Source organism: Mus caroli, unplaced genomic scaffold, assembly GCF_978045245.1.
Source record: "Mus caroli unplaced genomic scaffold, Mus_caroli_1 scaffold_16, whole genome shotgun sequence".
Classification (NCBI taxonomy): Eukaryota; Metazoa; Chordata; class Mammalia; order Rodentia; family Muridae; genus Mus; species Mus caroli.
Genome location: NW_028227271.1, coordinates 95213231 through 95239132, shown reverse-complemented (window position 1 = coordinate 95239132; position 25902 = coordinate 95213231). Strand labels below are relative to the sequence as shown.

At 40.5% G+C, this 25902-nt stretch overlaps 1 protein-coding gene and 1 non-coding gene across 5 annotated transcripts in view; one reads left to right on the top strand and one right to left on the bottom strand.

The window, feature by feature from the left end:
- The window catches only part of LOC110288904 (UDP-glycosyltransferase 3A2), a 71943-nt gene that overhangs the window by 26033 nt on the left and 20008 nt on the right, over positions 1 to 25902 (top strand). For 2 of the 4 annotated variants that reach the window (XM_085831431.1, XM_085831432.1), the window contains 2 exons: positions 1073 to 1171; positions 20114 to 20228. In XM_085831431.1, coding sequence (XP_085687557.1) covers positions 1073 to 1171; positions 20114 to 20228 — 214 coding nt within the window. The remainder of the gene's footprint in view (positions 1 to 1072; positions 1172 to 20113; positions 20229 to 25902) is intronic. The other 2 variants (XM_085831433.1, XM_085831434.1) reach the window with 1 other exon arrangement.
- LOC115029513 (U6 spliceosomal RNA) lies at positions 13673 to 13779 on the bottom strand. The gene has a single exon (XR_003835074.1). It is a non-coding gene; the product is annotated as a U6 spliceosomal RNA (small nuclear RNA).

Below are 25902 nucleotides of genomic sequence, written 5' to 3'. Positions count from 1 at the left end.
GGAAGGAGTTATCCACTCAGCAGATACGTTCAGTTTCCCTGACTTTTATGCCCCAACTTAATTATTATGGTTCTTCAAGTTCCCAAACACCCTGAACTCTCAGCTTTTGTTTACAATTTCTTTTTCTTCTTTTCTTTATTTATGTTTCTATGCTTCAGTTTTGGACTCAAAACAAAGTTCTAAAGAAATTGTGGCTGAGGAGAAGACATCGGAGTGATGTTACTTGTTCCTTTCCCAAGGATTCTCTTTACATAGCAACCCAGGGTTGCTGCAGAATCATGCTGTCTCAGTTTCTCATGTCTCTGGTGTTTTTCATGACTATTTCAGGGTGGTTTAAGCCTCATAATGATCCTAAATAACTTTTTTCAAAGGGCATAAACTCAGGTTCAAGAAGAGAAACTTCTTAAGTGGGGGCCCCATACCCTCTATTCCTATGAAAATTCTTTTCCTATTGTTTTAGATACTGCATCTCTGTCCTCAGCAATAAGATAAAATTCCAGAGAAAGATATTGCCCATCATATTGTGATGCATTTTCCATGATTAGAGTAATTTTTTGGAGTACAGTGATGGCAGTGAAGGAAAGATACAATGGAACTTATACATGCACCATAAGATGAAGAATGTCTAAATTTAAAAAAGAATTTTATTTATTTTTATTTTACATATGAGTGGTGTGCCTGCATGTATGTTAGTGTATATGCACGTGGAAAGCCTGCAAGGGTTAGAAGAAAGGGTTGGAACTCCTGGAACTAGAGTTTCATATGGTTGTGAACCATCACATGACTGACTTCTGAGAACTGAAGCCAAATCCTCTGTGAGAACAGCAAGCACTCAACTGCCGAGCCATTTCTCCAGGCATGACCCTCAGATCTTTGGTGAAAGCTCGTGTCTTGAGTGTTACCTACAATGTAATGGAGGGCATGGAAGAGCTGGTTTCCATTGAGGCATCCTGAGGCATTCTGTGCTTTGACAATTAGTTTTGGATTTCTTTATGTCAGCTATCTATGGTAATCAGAACCATTTCTTTAATCTCCAAAAAAAAAAAAAATAAAACTTAAATATTGTTTCTAGGAGGAAGCCATTATATAGTGATGAACCGTGTGTCGCAAGTTCTTCATGAAGGTGGCTACAATGTGACCAAACTTCTTTATGAAAGTGGTAATATCCCAGGTATCTTTAAAATCAATTATTACAATAAATTACTTAAATAATAAATGATGACTTCTGTATAGAACTATTTGACAAAAGTTCTGTATATGGCCTTATTGAGAGTTAAATTGTGGTGTGTGAATATATGTGTGTGTGTTTTTGTGTGTATGTGTGTGTGTGTGTGTAAAGTTTATGGATCTCATTAGACTATGTAGTCTTGGCCACTTATGATATATTTCTGTAATTTACTTACTTCCAGTTATAGGTTGATTTTGATTACAGTATGTACCCCAAACATTAATATGCTAGAATCAGGATTTCTGATGTAATGGTGTCAAATAAATATTGATATATAAGAGGCCAGTCTAGTATAATCTGACTGTCCTATGAAGGTAAACACTTGGAAGGGAGTTACATTGTCTTCCAGGGGTGTATTAGCCCTCAGATGGGCAGGTGTTAATGAAACAATGAACCTGCCCTTCTCTGGCCTCTTTCTTCTTTTTGGTCTTGTGACCTTTGTACCCACACATGACACTTTTGTGTGGTGATGCAGTGAGAGCCCATCAAAGGCTGTTCAGGTGATTCTCTCCAATCTTGGGATGAGCAAAATTGTTTTTTGGATTTTTTATTTTCAATTTATGTATATTTGGATGTGATGGTGTCTTAGTTAGGGTTTTACTGCTGTGAACAGACACCACGACCAAGGTAAGTCATAAAAAACAACATTTAATTGGGGCTGGCTTACAGGTTCAGAGGTTCAGTCCATTATCATCAAGGTGGGAGCATGGCAGCATCTAGACAGGCATGGTGCAGGCAGAGCTGAGAGTTCTACAGCTTCATCTGAAGGCTGCTAGTGGAAGACTGACTTCCAGGCAACTAGGGTGAGGATCTTATACCCACACCCACAGTGACACACCCATTCCAACCAGGTCATACATATTCCAACAAGGCAGATGGTGCCACTCCCTGGTCCAAGGATATACAAACCATCACATTCCACTCCCTGGTCCCCATAGACTTGTTCAAAAACATGAGTCTATGGGGGCCACACTTAAACATAGCATAATGCAAAATGCATTTAGTCCAACTTTCAAAGTCCTTATAGTCTATAGCAGTCACAACAATGTTAAAAGTCCAAAGTTCAAGGTCTCTTCTGAGATTCATCCAACTTAATTAACTGTAATCTCAAAGCAAGGCAGGAAACCAGCTAGGCAAACTACAAACTCTGCATCTCCATGGCTGATGTCAAAGTGGTCTTCAGATCTCCACTCCTTTTTCATTTTTGTTGACTGCAACAAACTGCTTTCTCCTGGGCTGGTTCCACTCCCTGTTAGCAGCTTTTCTCAGTATGTGTCCCATGGCTCTGGCATCTTTAACATCTTTGAGTCTCCAAGGCAATTTCAATGTTACAGCTTCTTGTTTCAGTGTCTGGGATTCCACTTGATCTTTTGGACTCCTCCTAAGGGCTGGCATCACTTTTCCAGCTCTGCGCTCTGTAGCACTCTAAGCTCGGGTTGATCCACTCCACTACAGCTGCAGTTCTTGGTGATCACTCCACGGTACTGACATCTCCAATACACTGGGGTATTCCACTCCAACTAGGCTTCATCAATAGCCTCTCATAGGCTCTCTTCAGGGTGCCAAGCCTCAAATCCTTTGCATGACCCCTTCAGTCCTGGGCCATCAACTATAGCTGAGGCTTCACCTTCTCCAATGGCCTTCCCTGGCCTCTCATAGTGCTAAGCCTCAGCTTCTCTCCATTATCCCTTCATTCCTTCACAAGCAGTACCACCTGAGTGACTCTTACACATTACCAAGTCCAGCCGCAGCATGAGGTGCAACCTTGGTTATCTCTGGAACACAGCTTCTTTGTGCTCCCAGAAAACAATTTCCGGAAGATTTCACCTCAGTGATGCTGGTCTCTTCTTAATCACTGCTAATTCCTTAGCTCCAGCTAACCAGCATCAATTTTCCCAGTAGTTCCTTCCATTCTTAACTCTAGAGCCAGAGCCACATGGCTGAAGCTGCCGAGTTCTGCTGCATACAGGAACTAGAACATGATCCTCTTGTCCTATTACATTATCACTAGCTTTATGTTTTCTAAATCCTTAACTGCCTAAGCTTGGCTATCCTGGTTCTTGCTCTGTAGATTGACCTTGAATTCAGAGATCAGCATGCCTGTCTCCTGAGATTAAAGGTGTGTACCACCATGCCTGGATTTAATTTAGCTGGGTAGGATCTTGCCCCAAGGTCCCACTCCCTTAATCTGTTATCTCCTAGAACACAGGAATTAGTTCCATTTCACTTCCTGGTACCCCTTTAATACTCAAACCATATATTTTATATTTTTCCTTTCTAAGCTTGCTATGCTTGTTCAAACTTCTCTTCATAAGACTTAACCAGAGAACAAAGTCTCTGCTGGGCTTTTTTGAAACTTCCTTTGTCAATGCAATTAATCCAAGTCTCTTCACCTGATCCTCAGGCAAACTTTTCAGACAAGGGCAAAAAGTAGCCACATTCTTCACCAAAGTACCACAAAACCAGTCTTTATGCCACATTTTGAAATTCTCCTCCTTTGAAATCTCTTGGGCCAGGTCAACACAGTTCAAATTACTCCCAGCAACTAAGTCTTCCATATTCCTACTAGGATGACCCATTAAGCCCCATTTAAAGCATTCCATTGCTTTCCAAATACAAAGTCCCAAAATCCACATTCTGTCAAATAAAAGCATGGTCAGGCCTATCACAGCAATACCCCACTCCTGGTACCAACTTCTGTATTAGTCAGGGTTCTCTAGAGTCACAGAACTTATGGATAGTCTCTATATGGTAAAAGAATTTATTGATGACTTACAGTCGGCAGCCCAATTCCCAACAATGGTTCAGTTGCAGCTGTGAATGGAAGTCCAAGGATCTAGCAGTTACTCAGTCTCACACGGCAAGCAGGCGAAGGAGCAAGGGCTAGACTCCCTTCTTCCAATGTCCTTATATTGTCTCCAGCAGAAGGTGTAGCCCAGATTAAAGGTGTGTTCCACCACACCTTTAATCCCAGATGAAAGGTGTAGCCCAGATTAAATCTCCTTAAACTCGGAGATTTAATCTTCTGGAATCCATAGCCACTATGGCTCAAGATCTTCATACCAAGATCCAGATAAGGATCTCCAAGCCTCCAGATAAGGGTCACTGGTGAGCCTTCCAATTCTGGATTGTAGTTCATTCCAAATAAGTCAAGTTGACAACCAGGAATAGCCACTACAATCCACCCCTTATCAACTTGACACAAATAATATCTCAAGTTCACATGAAACAATAACAAGGTTGTGAATACGCCTAACATGATATAACTATCCCTCGTACAATCACAAACGCATTTGTAAATTTACAATGGGGCATTCATATTACTTTATAATCCTCGTTTCTGCAACTGGTTATGTGGCCTTAATTGGTATTTATAACTACCTTCCTCTACTACGCATTCTGTATTTCCTTCACCTTCGGCCAGCACCTCAGCAGGTCTTGGCTCTTTTCCTGGAGGATTGACCCATACCTTCATTCCTGATGGGTCTGCGTCCTTTGTCATCCTGCTTGGATTAGGCTGTTGTAGTTTCCCATTGACTTTAATCACAGGACATGGTAGTACTAGGAGACGCCCTAAGGGATCTCCTACACTCCAGAAATAATCTTGCTTACCTCCATTGTGAAGAGGTAATCCAATTTCCCCATGGTAATCTGGATCTATCACTCCTCCTAACACGGTTATTCCTTTTTCAGCCTGTTGGTTTAAGGGCATTAGAAGCCCAAAACGACCAGGGGGAAGTCTGAGCTTCCAATTCAATGGAATGTTTGTTGTAGCTCCTGGTAGGAGCACTCCCCTCTCTGGAGCTAAAACTTCTAAGCCAGCAGAACCTAGAGTTATGGGGACAGGAAGCAAAAATTTTCCTAGAGGGTCACTAGGAGCGATAGTAAGTGGAACTATTCCCTTTTCCACCCCTTGATTTCTGGACCCATGAATCCTGGCTATGGGTGAAACTGTACCATATATCGAGCGCTGATTCAAAGCATATACTTCCTTCTGAAGAACTCTACCCCAGCCTTCCAAGCTGTTACCACCTAATTGGTGCTGTAACTGCGTCTTCAAAAGGCTATTCCATCTTTCTATCAGGCCAGCTGCTTCAGGATGATGGGGAACGTGGTAAGACCAGTGAATTCCATGATCGTGGGCCCACTGTTGTACTTCTCTGGCTGTGAAATGAGTTCCTTGGTCAGAAGCAATACTGTGTGGAATACCATGACGATAGATAAGGCATTCTGTCAGTCCACGAATGGTGGTTTTAGCAGAGGCATTACGTGCAGGAAAGGCAAATCCATAACCAGAATAAGTATCTACTCCAGTAAGAACAAAACGCTGTCCTTTCCATGAAGGAAGTGGTCCAATGTAGTCAACCTGCCACCAGGTTGCTGGCTGGTCACCTCGAGGAATGGTGCCATATCTGGGGCTCAGTGTTGGTTTCTGCTGTTGGCAGATCTGGCAATCAGCAGCAGCTGTAGACAGGTCAGCCTTGGTGAGTGGAAGCCCGCGTTGCTGAGCCCAAGCATAACCTCCATCTCGACCACCATGGCCACTTTGTTCATGTGCCCATTGAGCAATGACAGGGATGGCTGGGGAGAGAGGCTGACTGTCCACAGAATGGGTCATCTTATCCACTTGATTATTGAACTCCTCCTCGGCTGAAGTCACCTTTTGGTGAGCATTTACATGGGACACAAATATCTTCACATCCTTTGCCCATTTGGAGAGATCTATCCACATACTTCTTCCCCAGATGTCTTTTTCACCAATTTTCCAGTTGTGATCTTCCAAGTCCCTGACCATCCAGCCAATCCATTGGCTACAGCCCATGAGTCAGTGAATAATCGTACATCTGTCCATTTCTTCTTGCAAACAAACTGTTATACCATGTGTACTGCCCGAAGTTCTGCCCACTGTGAAGATTTCCCTTCACCTGTGTCTTTCAGAGTTGTCCCAGAAAGGGGTTGTAATGCTGCAGCTGTCCACTTCTGGGTGGTGCCTGCATAACGTGCAGAGCCATCAGTAAACCAGGCCCTAGTCTTTTCCTCTTCGGTCAGTCGATCATAGGGAACACCCCATGAGGCTACAGGCGCATGCTTGGCAGCAGATGGCATTGTAACAGGAGTAGAAACCATAGGCATTTGAGGAACTTCTTCATGTAACTTGCTTGTGCCTTCAGGACCTGCTCTGTCCTGATCACGTATATACTACTTCCATTTGATAATAGACTGCTGCTGTGCGCGTCCCACTTTATGACTTGCAGGGTCTGATAGTACCCAGCTCATAATGGGTAATTCAGGTCGCATAGTAACTTGGTGTCCTATTGTCAAACGTTCAGTTTCCACTAAGGCCCAATAGCAGGCCAAGAGCTGTTTTTCAAAGGGAGAATAGTTGTCTGCAGATGATGGTAGAGCTTTGCTCCAAAATCCCAAAGGTCTTTTCTGTGATTCACCTACAGGGGCCTGCCAGAGGCTCCAAACAGCATCTCTATCAGCCACAGACACCTCAAGTACCATCGGGTCTGCTGGGTCATATGGTCCAAGTGGTAGAGCAGCCTGGACCTGTTGAAGGGCCTTCTCCTGTTCCAGGCCACACACAAAGCTAGCAGCTTTCCGAGTCACTTGGTAAATAGGCCTAAGTAACACACCCAAGTGAGGGATGTGTTGTCTCCAGAATCCAAATAGACCCACTAAACGTTGTGCTTCTTTCTTGGTTGTAGGAGGGGCCAGGTGCAATAACTTATCTTTCACCTTAGAAGGAATATCTCTGCATGCCCCACACCACTGGACTCCTAAGAATTTCACTGAGGTAGATGGTCCTTGAATTTTGGTTGGATTTATTTCCCATCCTCTGATACGCATATGTGTTACCAATGAGTCCAAAGTGGTTGCTACTTCCTGCTCACTTGGTCCAATCAGCATAATGTCATCAATATAGTGCACCAATGTGATATTTTGTGGAAGATCCAAACGGTCAAGATCCCTTCTAACTAAATTATGACACAGGGCAGGAGAGTTAATATATCCTTGAGGCAAAACTGTGAAGGTATACTGTTGTCCTTGCCAACTGAAAGCAAATTGCTTCTGGTGGTCCTTATGGACAGGTACTGAGAAGAAGGCATTTGCCAGATCAATAGCTGCATACCAGGTGCCAGGAGATGTGTTAATTTGCTCAAGTAATGAAACTACATCTGGTACAGCAGCTGCAATTGGAGTTACTACCTGATTTAGTTTTCGATAATCAACTGTCATTCTCCATGATCCATCTGTTTTCTGCACTGGCCAGATAGGAGAGTTAAACAGAGATGTGGTGGGAACCACCACCCCTGCATCTTTCAAGTCCTTGATAGTGGCAGTAATTTCTGCAATGCCTCCAGGAATACGATACTGTTTTTGATTCACTATTTTCTTTGGCAGAGGTAACTCTAAAGGCTTCCATTTGGCCTTTCCAACCATAATAGCCCTCACTCTACAGTTCAGGGAACCAATATGAGAATTCTGCCAGTTTCTGAGTATATCTATCCCAATTATACATTCTGGAACTAGGGAAATCATCACAGGATGTGTCCGGGGACCTACTGGACCTACTGTGAGTCGGACATCAGTCAAAACTCCATTAATCACCTGCCCTCCATAGGCCCCTACTTTACCTGGAGGGCCACAATGTTTCTTGGGATCTCCTGGGATCAGTGTCAACTCAGAACCAGTATCCAGCAGACCCCAAAAAGTCTGATTATTTCCTTTTCCCCAGTGTACAGTTACCCTTGTAAAAGGCCGTAGGTCCGTCTGGGGAAGAACTGGAGAAAGGGTAACAGCAAAACCTTTGGGTGTCTTATCAGGATCCTTCCTCAGCGGAACCTGGCCACCCCTTCATTCAAGGGGTTCCGGATCTGCAAACTGGCTCAAGTCTGGAAATTGATTCACTGGCCGAGATTGCTGTTTACCACGATCTAATGTAGCCTTTCTTTCATTTGTTTGAGAATTTTTTTTTGCTTATACAGATCAAACAAATATGCAGTAGGCTTCTTATGTATTTTATTCCTGGAAACACCATGATTGATTAGCCAGTACCAAAGGTCCAAGCGAGTCATGCCATTATAAATTTCACCTCTCCTGTGCTGACCGTTACTGGGTCTGTCATTATAAACATTCTTTTGCCTACGCTGTCCATTATAATAACTAGGATCACCTTGTCTCTGGCGATTCAATGCTGCCACCTGGCCCTTGTTACCTCGGAATCCAACTAAACCCAGTGAATTTAATTCATCTTATTGAGCAGAAGCATCTCCAATGCTAAGGTCTGGCACAAGGAAAAGGGAAAGAACAAAACCCTTCAAATGTGCTGGTGCCCCTCTCACCAATTTGCGTCTTATAGAGCTGGTGAAGGGCATATCTTCTCGACCTTCCCATTGTGGACAATTAGGGTTTACACAATATATCCACTCTAGCATTGCAATTTCCCTAAGTCTTAAAATCCCTTCATCAACACTAAGCCACGGAATATCAGGCATCTCCAAGTCATTTCCAGTAGGCCATCTTTTGATAAACACCTCAGCCAACCATTCAAACAAACTTTTGACACCTTTTTTAATCATGTGAGCTTCCGTATTAAACCTAGAATCTCCACTCAGAGGGCCCATGTCAATAAACTCAGCCTGCTCTAGTTTTATGTTCCTTCCACCCTTATCCCACACCCTTAAAATCCATTCCTATACATATTCACCAGGTTTCTGCTTGAATGAATTAGCAAACTCATTAAGCTCCTTAGTAGTGTAGCGAATTTCCTCATGGACTACACTTTCTACCTCACCTCTAGGAGCCTGTTTTGCTTTGAGTCTTGTTATAGGTCTAGAAGAAACTATTGGTGGGCCTTGAGAAACATCAGTATTGAAAGTCATTGCTGGTTTATCAGACTCTGAAAAATTAATTTCCTCATGTGGGGAAGGCATTATTTCAAGGGGTGGGGCTGAGGGTACTACTTCCTCAGGTGGGGCAAACCCTTGAGAATCTGAAGATTCAAAATTCTCAGCTTCAACATGGTCTTCCCACACATCCCCATCCCATGTTATAGGATCCCATTCTTTGCCAATTAGTGCCCTTACTTTAACTGTCGACACACTCTGAGGCTGAGACTTAAATTTTCGCTGTAGTTCAGCCAACCTTACAATGAGGGTTTCAGTTTGATTTTCTGCAACTTGAACTCTATTGCTGCAAGAGAGAAGATTCTCTTCAAGGACACACTTAGCAACTTTTAGATCGTTTACTTGTGTCTGGAGCCTTTCGATTTTATCACACAACTCCTTCCTTTCATTCATCATTTTTTCCCCAGATACTAAGAACAGCCAGCCAGTAAAATCATTTTCTGATTTTTTCCCCATCTTGTAGAAAGCTTTGTGCACTGAATCACCTAATTCATTAAGAAAATCAAGGGCATTAGCTTCTTTAAGTTTGAAATATAATTTCAACCATGGGTCTTCAAAATTCTCTGAGCTCCCAGGAGGGAGAGAATCTGGAGAGGTTTCAGTAGTTGAAAGTGCTGGTGGATCAACAAGCCAATTCCAGTATTTTAAAAGATTCATCCTTGTACTTCTGTTACTCTAGAACCACTCCTGGTACCAACTTCTGTCTTAGTTAGGGTTTTACTGCTGTGAACAGACACCACGACCAAGGTAAGTCATAAAAAACAACATTTAATTGGGGCTGGCTTACAGGTTCAGAGGTTCAGTCCATTATCATCAAGGTGGGAGCATGGCAGTATCCAGGCAGGCATGGTGCAGGCAGAGCTGAGAGGTCTATGTCTTCAACCAAAGGCTGCTAGTGGAAGACTGACTTCCAGGCAACTAGGGTGAGGATCTTATACCCACACCCACAGTGACACACCCATTCCAACCAGGTCACACCTATTCCAACAAGGCCACACCTTCAGATGGTGCCACTCCCTGGTCCAAGGATATACAAACCATCACAGATGGTATGTGAGTTTTTGCCTGAGAGTGCAAGTATCCAAGGAGACCAAAAGACATGGTTGCATCATTCGGACCTGGAATTAACAGGTAGTTGTGACCTGCATGGTGTGGTTGTTGGGAACTGAATATGAGTTCTCTGCAAGAGTAGTACACACTTTGAACTGCTGAGCCATCTCAATAAATTTTTTTTAAATTATAAATTAACAAATGTCAGATATTTTTGTTATGGCAACAAAAATAAATTAAACATCTCATTATTTGACGGTCGCTCACAGTCAACACTACTCATTATTATTGATCATTGTGAGAAGTCCTTATGTCAAGGACTGTCTGAAAGTCGTGTTGAATAGATGTATCCTACCATACTTACATAAAGATTGCTATGTTCATTAGCACATAAATCAGTTTCTACTTTTCTTTTTTTTTTAATTTTTAATATTTTTATTACATATTTTCCTCAATTACATTTCCAATGCTATCCCAAAAGTCCCCCATAGCGCCCCCCCACTTCCCTACCCACCCATTCCCATTCTTTTGGCCCTGGCATTCCCCTATATTGGGGCATATAAAGTTTGCAAGTCCAATGGGCCTCTCTTTCCATTGATGGCCGACTAGGTCATCTTTCGATACATATGCAGCTAGAGACAAGAGCTCCGGGGTTCTGGTTAGTACATCATGTTGTTCCAACAATAGGGTTGCAGATCCCTTTAGCTCCTTGGGTACTTTCTCTAGCTTCTCCATTGGGAGCCCTGTGATACATCCAATAGCTGACTGTGAACATCCACTCCTGTGTTTGCTAGGCCCCGGCATCGTCTCACAAGAGACAGCTATATTTGGGTCCTTTCAGCAAAATCTTGCTAGTGTATGCAATGGTGTCAGCGTTTAGAAGCTGATTATGGGATGGATCCCTGGATACTGCAGTCTCTAAATGGTCCATCCTTTCATCACAGCTACGAACTTTGTCTCTGTAACTCCTTCCCTGGGTGTTTTGTTCCCAATTCTAAGAAGGTGCACAGTGTCCACACTTTGGTCTTCATTCTTCTTGAGTTTCATGCGTTTAGCAAATTGTATCTTATATCTTGGGTTTCCTAAGTTTTGGGCTAATATCCACTTATCAGTGAATACATATTGTGTGAGTTCTTTTGTGATTGTGTTACTTCACTCAAGATGATGCCCTCCAGGTCCATCCATTTGGCTAGGAATTTCATAAATTCATTCTTTTTAATAGCTGAGTAGTACTCCATTGTGTAAATGTACCATAATTTCTGTATCCATTCCTCTGTTGAGGGACATCTGGGTTCTTTCCAGCTTCTGGCTATTATAAATAGGGCTGCTATGAACATAGTGGAGCATGTGTCCTTTTTGCCAGTTGGGACATCTTCTGGATATATGCCCAGGAGAGGTATTGCTGGATCCTCCGGTAGTACTATGTCCAATTTTCTGAGGAACCGCCAGACTGATTTCCAGAGTGGTTGTACAAGCTTGCAATCCCACCAACAATGGAGGAGTGTTCCTCTTTCTCCACATCCTCGCCAGCATCTGCTGTCACCTGAATTTTTGATCTTAGCCATTCTGACTGGTGTGAGGTGGAATCTCAGGGTTGTTTTGAGTTGCATTTCCCTGATGATTAAGGATGTTGAACATTTTTTCAGGTGCTTCTCTGCCATTCGGTATTCCTCAGGTGAGAATTCTTTGTTCAGTTCTGAGCCCCATTTTTTAATGGGGTTATTTGACTTTCTGGAGTCCACCTTCTTGAGTTCTTTATATATATTGGATATTAGTCCCTTATCTGATTTAGGATAGGTGAAGATCCTTTCCCAATCTGTTGGTGGTTTTTTTGTCTTATTGATGGTGTCTTTAGCCTTGCAGAAGCTTTGTAGTTTCATGAGGTCCCACTTGTCAATTCTCGATCTTACAGCACAAGCCATTACTGTTCTATTCAAGAATTTTTCCCCTGTGCCCATATCTTCAAGGCTTTTCCCCACTTTCTCCTCTATAAGTTTCAGTGTCTCTGGTTTTATGTGGAGTTCCTTGATCCACTTAGACTTGACCTTAGTACAAGGAGATAGGAATGGATCGATTCGCATTCTTCTACATGTTAACAACCAGTTGTGCCAGCACCATTTGTAGAAAATGCTGTCTTTCTTCCACTGGATGTTTTTAGCTCCCTTGTTGAAGATCAAGTGACCGTAGGTGTGTGGGTTCATTTCTGTGTCTTCAATTCTATTCCATTGGTCTATTTGTCTGTCACTATACCAGTACCATGCAGTTTTTATCACAATTGCTCTGTAGTAGAGCTTTAGGTCCGGCATGGTGATTCCACCAGAGGTTCTTTTATCCTTGAGAAGAGTTTTTGCTATCCTAGGTTTTTTGTTATTCCAGATGAATTTGCAGATTGCACTTTCTAATTCGTTGAAGAATTGATTTGGAATTTTGATGGGGATTGCATTGAATCTGTAGATTGCTTTTGGCAAGATAGCCATTTTTACAATGTTGATCCTGCCAATCCATGAGCATGGGAGATCTTTCCATCTTCTGAGATCTTCTATAATTTCTTTCTTCAGAGACTTGAAGTTTTTATTATACAGATCTTTCACTTCCTTAGTTAGAGTCACGCCAAGATATTTAATATTATTTGTGACTATTGAGAAGGGTGTTGTTTCCCTAATTTCTTTCTCAGCCTGTTTATTCTTTGTGTAGAGAAAGGCCATTGATTTGTTTGAGTTAATTTTATATCCAGCTACTTCACCGAAGCTGTTTATCAGGCTTAGGAGTTCTCTGGTGGAATTTTTAGGGTCACTTATATATACTATCATATCATCTGCAAAGAGTGATATTTTGACTTCATCTTTTCCAATTTGTATCCCTTTGATCTCCTTTTGTTGTCGAATTGCTCTGGCTAGGACTTCAAGTACAATGTTGAATAGGTATGGAGAAAGTGGACAGCCTTGTCTAATCCCTGATTTTAGAGGGATTGCTTCAAGCTTCTCACCATTTACTTTGATGTTGGCTACTGGTTTGCTGTAGATTGCTTTTATCATGTTTAGGTATGGGCCTTGAATTCCTGATCTTTCCAAGACTTTTATCAAGAATGGGTGTTGGATCTTGTCAAATGCTTTCTCCGCATCTAACGAGATGACCATGTGGTTTTTGTCTTTGAGTTTGTTTATATACTGGATTACGTTGATGGATTTCCGTATATTGAACCATCCCTGCATTGCTGGGATGAAACCTACTTGGTCAGGATGGATGATTGTTTTGATGTGTTCTTGGATTCGGTTAGCAAGAACTTTATTGAGGATTTTTGCATCAATATTCATAAGGGATATTGGTCTGAAGTTTTCTATCTTTGTTGGGTCTTTTTGTGGTTTAGGTATCAGAGTAATTGTGGCTTCATAGAATGAGTTGGGTAGAGTATCTTCTGTTTCTATTTTGTGGAATAGTTTGTGAAGAACTGGGATTAGATCTTCTTTGAAGGTCTGATAGGAAAAATATGGAACGCTTCACGAATTTGCGTGTCATCCTTGCGCAGGGGCCATGCTAATCTTCTCTGTATCGTTCCAATTTTAGTATATGTGCTGCCGAAGCGAGCACCAGTTTCTACTTTTCAATGAGACCTACCTTTTAAGAAATATTTTCTAGTGACCTTCATATTTGAATCAAATGTTTAGTATGCATGATTGTGATGACCTCAGGATCTTAAAAATCAGTAGCTCCCCCAAAATTCTGTACAGAGATGTCAGAAGTTCCTATTTAATTTAACAAACACAGAGACTCATAACCAACTGAAGATCATTCATCCGTGCTGATAGATTAAGGCACAGAAGCTCAGAAAACGTCACTTCCTTGTTCACTGGTTATCTTCCTACACATTTAATTTGTCTTGACATTCTGACTTCATAGATGCAATTCATGCCCAGCCCATTTTGCTTGTTTCCACAATGTTTGATACATTGCTCAATGCTATAAACTCTGCTCCTTTAATAAGCTATGCACAAACTAGTCCACTAAAATTCTCCACATTTGTAGACCTGTCATTCTTCAGTGTTAGGTTTTTAGTCTTGCTATCCTAAAGCATCTTGTCTTTTATTTCTTCTTTATCTTTTTCTTCTTTTGCTACCCCACAATGGCGTCCTGTTTGCTTCCATTTTTGTGTTTCTTTTCTTTCATTATTCTCTTATTTTTCTTCATTTTTTTCTGAGATAAGCCCAGGCTTTCACTGAAGCTCAGCTATATTGCCAGGGTTGTTCTCAAAGTTAGGGGAGTGCTCTTGTCTTAGCAACTCAACTTTAGGGATTAGAGGCATGAGGCACCATTCACACCCAACTCAGATGTCCTTTCAATATCCATGAGCTCTGGACACTTTAGATGTAGTAATGAGTTATTCTTTCTTCTTAATTTTTAGTAGAATTTGAGTGTATTTATGAAGTCAGAAATAACATTATAAGATTATTTCTCCTCACCTTAAATTGAAGCTCTGCATTAAACCATTTAAACATTAATTAGCTGTTTTGGTCACTTTCATTCTGTGATTATTCAACCTGAAAACTATATGATGTATTTTGAAGGATTAATGGTTTTTAGGGTTTATACATAATTGCAAGTAGTGGATTAGTGCCAGGAAGGAGGGCTTAATGGTTGCAATTTATAGTACTTTTCCTTCCTATAACAAGCATCCTTAGACTTATTTTAAATTAACTTACCTATCTGTCTATATCATCTATATCTATATCATCTATCTCTATCTCTATCATCTATATCTAATCTATATCATCTATCTATCTATCTATCTATCTATCTATCTATCTATCTATTTATCTATTTATTTGATTTGACAAAGGATCTCATGCATCCCAGGATGGCTTCAAATTTGCTTTATAGTAAATAATAACATTTAGTTTTATTATCTTTCTTCTTCAACTTCCTGAGTTCTTATTTTGTAAGTATGTGCCAAAAAACTTGATTCTCAGCATCCAGAGTAAGACTTTGTATATAGTAGCCAAGAACTTTAAGAACTGAACAACATATCAATATGTATATACCTTACTTCCTATCAAGCATCCATCTCAAGTAAATGTTCTTGTTTTGGTGGGATGATTCCACTAACACTACTGATCCTTAGTGATTTGATATAAATAATCAGGCCAGGACATGTTTGTATAAGTGTTCTGGATTACCGACAACCTTTATCCCTTCTAGCAGGCCGGTTCTTATTTGTAGTGAAGATTTGGTAAAATAGAAACAAAAACAAAGAAACAAAAGACACAGAGAGAAATGTGATGAAGTCCCTAATTCATAGTTCATTTTTCAGATTAGAATGCAGGCCTTCCTTTCCCTAACAGCACAGTTCACTTGAGTCCAGAAGAACTCAAAGTATAACATTTTCATTCACTATGTAAGGTGAAGTAGGTTCACTACTAGTGGGTTTAAGGAAATTAAAATATGCATTTATCCTTAAATATTTGAATTCAAAGACCAAGGGAGACACACACATACAAAGTGAGTGAGTGAGTGAGTGAATGAGAGAGATAAAGAGAGAGAGAGAGAGAGAGAGAGAGAGAGAGAGAGAGAGAGAGAGAGAGAGGGAGAGGGAGAGGGAGAGGGAGAGGGAGAGGGAGAGGGAGAGGGAGAGGGAGAGGGAGAGGGAGAGGGAGAGGGAGAGGGAGAGAGAGAGAGAGAGAGAGAGAGAGAGAGAGAGAGAGAGAGAGGAGTCACAATTACAATGTGAAGTGTCTCTAGCCAACTGACTCTTTTCTGTGTTGAAAATATTAATAATTGAATCAAGGATAAAGGCATAGAGAAGGGCCATGTGTACCCTCTGGATATCATTCCACTTGACTGTTTCTGTAGCACACTGCTGAATGGAGGAGGGATTGGCCAGTTTGGATTGACCTGTTTGTAGGAAATCTCAGTTCCAGATTTTCTCTCACAGAGCACTCTACTCTCTCATGTATCACTGTGACCATGCTGGCTTAGCCTGCAAATTTCAGCCAGCTGTCTTGTCCTTCCTAAAATCTGAATTGAATCTTCTACTCAGGGGGAATTCCTGAGTGGATTTGAATACTTATTCTATCACCTGGATTCTGAAAACTAAGTCCAATGCATACCTAGTGTCCTGTGCCTCCTAATGAACAATGTGTGAAGAACATTTTACACAGACAGTGTTTCTAGTTTGGGTTTTTAGTCATGTAAAATCCAAAGCAGATCTGTCTATTATTTCATTTTTTCAAAGTAATTTACTGGATTACTATTGACAAATTCATCATAACTAAAACAATCAGTTGTACATATATGGATATCAGTGTTAAAATATCTGAAGTTTTATCATCACAGAAGATTTCTCCTCCCTAGCTCTTCACCATGTTTTTTCTTGGCTATCTTACTTCCTAGGAGGCATTGGTAGTCAACATATAATGTTACTATGTTAGTCTGTATCTTCTGGACTTTATATGAATGAAATGAAAACTTACATATACTTTTTGATATGTAAACATTCATTCATGTTTGTGAATAACTCATAGTATTTCTTAGTCATATTGTCTTGTGTACATGGTCATCATTAACTTATTTAGTTTCCTATAGATAGAGTTCAGGCTATATATAGTCATGTTTGGTTAAAAAATAACCCATTGTGAATGTTTTGTATACACACAGACACACACACACACAGACACACATACATACACACACAGACACACACACACACATCCACACACTACTGTCTGAAAACTCTTTTTTTCTAGGTTGATAGATAGATGTATAGTACCTGAAGGTCTTTATATACAATTTCATCCACACAAATAAAGCATTCTGTTCATACCACTATACTTACTCCTCTAAGCTCTCTACCTCTTGTCTATTTCCCTTCTTTTTTGTAATTCTCTCCCAAGCCCTTATTCATCTCTCTTTCTGTCTCTCTCTGTCTCTCTGTCTCTGTCTCTCTCTCTCTACCTCTGTGTGTGTGTGTGTGTGTGTGTGTGTGTGTGTGTGAGAGAGAGAGAGAGAGAGAGAGAGAGAGAGAGAGAGAGAGAGAGAGAGAACAACTGATTTAACTAACATAACCACTTGCTCAAGCATGTGAATAGGACTATCCATCGAAGTTTAGGAAGCTCACTAGTGGTCAAACTACTGATGACAATGACTGCTTCCCTCAGCATCCATAGACAGTCCGCAGTAGTTTCCCAAGAAAGGCAGAGTTGGATGAGCCATTCCTCATCCTGTCTGGAAGTCAGCTCCAGTGTAGGAAATCATAGCACTAATGAGGTCACAGCTATTGCATGTTCAGAAGTAGTATTTTGCGATCCATTTCCCCTCCATCCAGCTCTATTCTGATTTTGATTCCCCTCCTGTGCAATGCTACCTGAGTCCTGGAAAGTATGATGTAGATAGAGCTGAGCACTGGATGTTCTCAGCACATGGAGCAGACATGGTTCTTTGCATTTATTGCAGTTGGCTGCACAAAGAAATTCTATAATGAAGGCTGAGAGCAACACTTAAAATACTCGGGTATAAACATAAACATCTTTAAGGTGGCTCAAAAAACATACCCGCTTAGTTAAAGAAAGTAGTAATTTCTTCCATACAAAACATGCCTCCCCCCCAGCCATGGGCTTATATAATACTTGCTACTATTTTTTCCCTTGTACAACAAGCTTTAAATCCAGTCAGAAGGTAGAAGATCACCACCATAACACTGGGCACATTTTCCCTGCAGGTCACTACTGTAACATGGGAGGCCCATTATTTATGTAAAAGTATTGATGAATTTTGCCTGCTGGGTAGCATCTTCCAGGCCGAAGGAAGGAAGTTCTGAGTTCAGTACCAGTTTGAGTTTGCTCTGCCTTATAACCAAAGCTGTGGTGACTATGTGATCTAGTTCTGCTGGGCAATCAAGAGCAATGGCAATAGCCTATGCTGTCTTGAGGGCTTCATTGGCATCAAGATCAACAACTCCTAGGAATGTGTCCCACACTAGCACAGAGTCTTTTTGTTTGATTGCTCTTGACTTCTGAGATCAGCATTATCTAAGTATACATGACATCTCTATTTAAACAATTTAAAACATGTTTTATGAATGGTTTTGACAGTAAACTTCTTTACTGACTGTGTGTATGTGTGTGTGCATGCTTATGTGCGGAGATCAAGGGACAGCCTGCAGGAGTTTCCAGTATCTGAATCCCAGGGATCAAACTCAGGCCACCAGCCTTGGCAGTGAGTACCTTAATCTCCTGAGCCATCTCAGTGGCCCTTTGAGATTTTCTTTTCTTCTTTTAAAATTAGCTTCTAAATTAGTGGATTTCCATATGTCTTCTGTATAGTCTTTAGCTTTGTTTAGCTGTTCTTCACCTCTCTCCTAATCTCTTTTTGGTTATTGCTTCATTTCCCTTGCCAATGGTGGGTGTATTTAAAAGTTTCTTATATTTACAACTTTCCCCAGAGAGACCCAACCAACATCATTAAAAAGAAGAGCCACACTCATGGAAATTTTGAGTGTTTTTTCCCCATGGAACATTTTAATAGCATTAAAAAATCTGCAGATATGTAATCAACAGGGATAGAAAGCGCATTTTCCAGGATTCTGGGTGATTGATGTCTGTGTTGTGTGGGCACAAGCATCCTGTTGGATTTATTCATTGTGTTGTGTATGGGATCCATTCTAATACTTTATATGATCACTGCCTGACAGATGTGCAGATAAGAGGCATTCACTGAGGTGAGTCAGCCACAGTTGGTTCTGGAATCTGCAATTATGACTGAGTCTGAGACACCAAGTTAGTGTGGGACTGTGTCACATGAGCCATGCACAATGAAAGTATGTTCCCAACATATAGTTAGTTTTCAAACACAAATGATTGAAATTCTTGAGGATCCTAACTAGAGAGTTTAGGTCTACTTATTTTGACTTGAAATTCTCATCAATAGCAAGAGAAGATAAATTGAGTTTTTTTCTTCTTTAAGATGAGAGATATAGCTTGAATTTGTCAGAAGTGAAACCTCAAAGGGAACTCATAGTGTTCATTTTGAATGAGTAATAAGGGGAGAGCCAGACTGGCCAGTTGGGGCATAGCAGACTTTCTCTCCTTCCTTCCTTCCTTCCTTCCTTCCTTCCTTCCTTCCTTCCTTCCTTCCTTCCTTCCTTCCTTCCTTCCTTCCTTCCTTCCTTCCTTCCTTCCTCCCTCCCTCCCTTCCTTCCTTCCTTCTTTCCTTCCTTCAGTTTTCTTTCCTTCCTTTCATTTTTTTTTCTATTTGACTTAGCATCTTGACTGTGAGTAGAACCTGTGCATTTACTCAAACAAACAAACAAACAAACAAACAAACAAACAAAGGTAAAACCTGTTTGGGTTATCACATACTTGTAATCCAATTCCTTGGCAGCTTAAAGAAGTAGGCTTGTGAATTGAAAGTCAATCAAAAGTTAGAACATGACTCTATCACAAAACAAGTAACAAACCAACCAACCACAAATATGAAATGAATATCAATTAAAAGGCAAACAAACAAAATTATACTTCATCTATTTCATTTTGATATGTCTTTGAAACACAGAGAACTGCAGTCAAACTCACTTGTAATTAACAAAAACTTTAATTCTCTATGTTAACAAAGTTGCTGAATTACATCATTTTAGAATATTTACTTCTGTGTTTTCTTACTTGTAAAGTAAAAAAATGGTAGCTATGTCTTTAAGTGAAGGGCATTATTAAAATATTTCATTATGTAGACTGTATAAAAATTCTTGGTTTATTGTAAAGTATCAATAAATATTAGAATACAGAATTGTGTAGATTAAAAGAAATACAAGCCCACTGGAAAACAAATCCAATTTTCACAAAGATGTGATATTAATTAAATTAATTGTCCTTATTACCATAGTAATGTATGATATATTGTGATAAATTTAAATTTTACTCAGTCGGTCTTTTCTTAGATTTTAGAAAGGAAAAACCATCATACCAGATTATTAGTTGGCGTCCACCTGAAGATCAGGAAAAGAAATTTGCTGATCTTAGGCATCGACTTACAGAAGAAATAACTTATGGCAGGTAATTTTTTTCATTTCTTTGAACCAAACTATTGCTAATCAAGCCTTACAAGTTGGTAGAGGAAGGATGCATCATGCTTTGAGTGAGCTTAAGGGAAAGGATGACTTGGTGCTCTGATGGATCTAGGGATGGATATGTTTGGTTTGTGCATGGTAGTTGACTCATAGCTAGATAAATGATGGGTTGGAGTAATTCTCTAGAAAGTGGGAACTGTGCCTTTAGGCCTTATTATCTACAACTTACCTGTCAACAAGTTTCCTGTCTTCTGTGCCAGTACTGTCACTTCAACTTCTCAACTCAGGGAAAGGAGAGCCACCTTCTTCAATGTACTTTGTCACCTTATTATGTAAATTCACTAAGAGAGGTAATGCCTGTAGGCTTAGAGTTTTCAAATCATACTTTAATAAGGATTCATAGATGCTTCATTCTTCCTCCTAGCCCACTCACCATATATAGAAGAGAAAGCTGGTTAGTAAGGCAATGTAGACTTGTTTAGAAGTGGTTCTTTGGAGCAATTCCAAACACAAATCAGTAGTGGTAGTCCAGTCCAATCAGCAACACCAACACAAATCAGTAGCAGCAGCTTGACCCATAAGAAACCTCGAGGCTCTGAGGAATCAGCATGAGTCCTAGGAGGTGGCAGGCAGCAGCCAGAACACCATGAGATGTTCTTTGTCATGTTTCTCTCTATGAAGTTATGACAAGTGAAGATCAGAGAAAACCAGCAAAGCATTGCTGAGTGAACCAACACAAGAGCATCCTTGCATATCTGTGGGGTTATATTTATATTCTTTCTAAGCATCATGCGCCCTCTCAAGTGTCTGCTCCAGCAAAGCATTGCATGCCCTCTCATATGTCTGCTTCAGCAAAACATGCTCTTACAGAACTGCTTCAAGGAAAACAACATGTCACACAACTGAGTTGATAGAGAAACCAGAAATTTATTCTTCAAATCCCCTTGTACATGAGTGTGTTATTAATTGGTTCTTTCCTATTAAACTTGCCTAAAAGCTTTCTTTTTTTCCCTTTTATTGAAAGTAAAAATTTTTTCACATTATATATTCTCATTACAGTTTCCCCTTCCTCTACTTCTCATTACTATATCCACTAACTTTCTGTCTCATTAGAATAAACAGGTTTCCTTTTATTTTATTGGACATTTTCTTTATTTACATTTTAAAACTATTCTCAACAATAAAAGAATCTCTGGTAGAATCACCATTCCCGACCTCAAGCTGTACTACAGAGCAATTGTGATAAAAAAAAAAAAAAAAAAAAACTGCATGGTACAGGTACAGCGACAGACAGGTAGATCAATGGAATAGATTTGAAGACCCAGAAATGAACCCACACACCTACGGTCACTTGACCTTTGACAAAGGAGCTAAAATCATCCAGTGGAAAACAGACAACATTTTCAAGAAATGGTGCTGGCTCAACTGGCAGTTATTATGAATAAGAATGCGAATTGATCCATTCTTATCTCCTTATTCAGTGCTCAAGTCTAAGTGGATCAAGGAAGTCTACATAAAACCAGAGACACTAAAACTTATAGAGTAGAAAGTGGGGAAGAGCCTTGAATATATGGGCACAGGGGAGACATTCTGAACCGAACAGCAATGGCTTGTGCTGAAAGATCAAGAGTCGACAAATGGGACCTCAAAAAATTGCAAAGCTTTTGTAAGGCAAAGGACACTGTCAATAAGACAAAAGGGCGACCAACAGATAGGGAAAAGATCTTTACTAATCTTAAATCCAATAGGGGGCTGTATTAGTCAGGGTTCTCGAGAATCACAGAACTTATGGGTAGTCTCTATATAGTAAAAGAATTTATTGATGACTTACAGTCGGCAGCCCAATTCCCAACAATGGTTCAGTCGCAGCTGTGAATGGAAGTCCAAGGATCTAGCAGTTACTCCGTCTCACACAGCAAGCAGGTGCAGGAGCAAGAGCTAGACTCCCTTCTTCCAATGTCCTTATATTGTCTCCAGCAGAAGGTGTAGCCCAGATTAAAGGTGTGTTCCACCACACCTTTAATCCCAGATGAAAGGTGTAGCCCAGATTAAATCTCCTTAAACTCGGAGATTTAATCTTCTGGAATCCATAGCCACTATGGCTCAAGATCTTCATACCAAGATCCAGATAAGGATCTCCAAGCCTCCAGATAAGGGTCACTGGTGAGCCTTCCAATTCTGGATTGTAGTTCATTCCAAATAAGTCAAGTTGACAACCAGGAATAGCCACTACAGGGGCTAATATGCAATATATAAAAAAACTCAAGAAGTTGTATTTCAGAAAATCAAATAATCCTATTAAAAAATGGGGTACAGAGGTAAACAAAGAATTCTCAACTGAGGAATACTGAATGGCTAAGAAGCACCTGAAAAAATGTTCGACATCCTTAATCATCAGGGAAATGCAAATCAAAACAATCCTGAGATTCCACCTCACACCAGTCAGAATGGCTAAGATCAAAAATTCAGGTGACCACAGATGCTGGTAAGGATGTGGTGAGAGAGGAACACTCCTCCATTGCTGATAGGATTGCAAGCTGATACAACCACTCTGAAAATCCGTTTGGCAGTTTCTCAGAAAACTGTACCTAGTACTACCAGAAGACCCAGCAACACCACTCCTGGGCATATGACCAGAATATATTCCAATGTGTACTAAGACACATGTTCCACTATGATCATAACAGCCTTATTTATAATAGCCAGAAACTGGAAAGAACCCAGATGTGCCTCAACAGGAGAATGGATACAGAAAATGTGGTACATTTATACAATGGAGTACTACTCAGCTCATAAAAACAATGAATTCATGAAATTCTTAGGAAAATGAATGACTCTTGAGTGTATCATCCTGCGTGATATAACCCAATCACAAAAGAACACACATGATATTCACTTATTGATAAGTGAACATTAGCCCAGAATCTTGGAATACCCAAGATTCAATTTGAGAATCTCATGAAACTCAAGAAGAAGAAATACCAAAGTATTGATATGTTGTTTCTTCTTAGAAAAAGGAACAAAATATCCATGGAAGGAGTTACAGAGAAAAAGTGTGGGGTAGAGACTGAAGAAATGACCATCTAGAGACTGATTCAACTGGGGATCTATCTCATAAATAACCACCAACACCAAACATTATTGCGTATACCAACAAGATTTTGCTGACAAGACCTTGATATAGCTGTCTCCTGTGTGGCTATGCCAGTGCCTGGCAAATACAGAAGTGGATGCTCACAGTCATCTATTGGATGGAACACATGGTCCCTAATGAAGGAGCTACAGAAAATACCCAAGGAGCTGAAGGGGTCTGCAACTCTATAGGAGGAACAACAATATGAACTAACCAGTACCCCCCAGAGCTCGTGTCTCTGGCTGCATATGTAGCAGAGGATGGCCTAGTTGGTCATCAATGGGAGGAGAGTCCCTTGATCTTATCAAGATTTTATGACCCTGTATTAGGGAAGGCCAGGCCCAGGAATAGGGAGTGGGTGGGTTGAGGAGCAGTTAGAGTGGGGAGGGTAGAGGGGATTTTCAGAGAGCAAACTAGGAAAGGCTATAGCATTTGAAATGTCAATGAAGAAAACATCAAAAAGAGAAAAAGAAAAAAAAAGAAAGTAAATATTTTTCTGACATAATATATTCTGATTATACTTTCCCCTCCCTCTCTCCACTCCTCCTAGTACTTCCCTAATAGATATGTGACCTTTCTGTATTTCATTACAAAACAAACATGTTTCCTTTTTTTTTTAAATTGGATATTTTCTTTTCAAATGTTTTCCTCCCTCCTGAAAACACCCTATCACTTCTACCCTCCCTTTGATTCTATGAGGGTTTTCCTCTACCCACCCACCCACCCACTCCCACCTCCCTGCCCTCGATTACTCTAAACTGGGGCATCTATCAAGTCTTCATAGATTCAAGGACCTCTCCTTCCATTGATGCATAACAAGGCCATCCTCTGCTACATATGCAGCTGGAGGGATGTGCACTCCTTTGTTGATGGCTTAGTCCCTGGGAGTTCTGGGGAGTCTGGTTGGTTGATATTTTTGTTCTTTTTATGGGGTTACAAACCCCTTCAAGTCATTCAGTACCTTCTCTAACTCTTCTATTAGGGATTCAAGGCTCAGTTCAATGGCTGGATGTGAATATGTGCATCTGTATTTTTTAAAGCATTCTTTTATTAGATATTTTCTTCATTTACATTTCAAATGCTATCCAAAAAGTACCCTATTCCCACCTCCACCCTGCTCTTCACCCCACCGAGTCCTGTTTCCTGGCTCTAGCATTCTCCTGTACTGGGGCATATGATCTTTGCAATACCAAGGGCCTCTCCTCCCATTGATGGACAACTAGGCTATCCTCTGCTACATATGCAACTAGAGACACAGCTCTGGGGGGTACAAGTTCATATTTTTGTTCCTCCTATAGGTTTGCAGTGAGATTGCAAGCTGGTATAACCACTCTGGTAATTAGTCTGGTGGTTTCTTAGAAAATTATACATAGTACCACCAGAAGATCCAGCAATTCCTCTCCTGAGCATATACCCAGAAGATGTTTCATCTTATAATAAGGTCACATGCTCCACTATGTTCATAGCAGCCTTATTTATAATAGCCAGAAGCTAAAAAGAACCCAGATGTTTCTCAATAGAGGAGTGGCTACAGAAAATGTGATACATTTACACAATGGATTACTACTCAGCAATTAAAAACAATGAATTCATGAAATTCTTAGGCAAATGGATGCATCTGGAGGATATCATCTTGAGTGAAGTAAGCCAATCACAAAAGAATACACATGATATGCACTCACTGATAAGTAGATATTAGTCCAGAAACTTAGAAAATCCAAGATACAATTTTCAAAACACATGAGACTCAAGAAGAAGGAAGACCAAAGTGTGGATACTTTGTTCCTTAGAATGGGGAACAAAATACCCATGGAAGGAGTTACAGAGACAAAGTTTGGATCTGAGATGGAATGAAAGACAATCCAGAGACTGTCCCACCTGGGGATCCATCCCATAAACAACCACCAGTCCAGACACTCTTGCAAATGGTAGAAAAAAAATTACTGATAGGACCCTTTAATAGCTCTCTCTTGTGAAGTTATGCCAATGCCTGGTAAATACAGAAGTGGATGCTCACAGTCATCTATTGGATGTCACACAGGGTCCTTAATGAAGGAGCTAGAGAAAGTACCCAAAGAGCTAAAGGGGTCTGCCTTTGTATTTTTAAGACTCTGGCAGGGACCCTCAGGAGACAGCCATATCAGGCTCCTTTCAGCATGCACTTCTTGGCATCCACAATAGTCTCTGGGTTTGGTAACCTTATATGGGATGAATTTCTCGGTGGGACTGTCTCTGGATGGCCTTTCCTTTAGTCTCCTATCTACACTTTATCTCCCTATGTGTTCCTGTGAGTATTTTATTCTTCTAGGAAGGAGCAAAACACCCACACTTTGGTCTTCCTTCTTATTGAGCTTCATGTGTTCTGTGAATTGTATCCTGGATATTTGGAACTTTTGGGCTAATATTCACTTATAAGTGAGGGTGTACCATGTGAGTTCTTTTGCAATTGGGTTACTTCTCTCTGTATGATATTTTCTAGTTCTATCCATTTGCTTAAGAATTTCATGAATTCATAGTTTTAATAGAT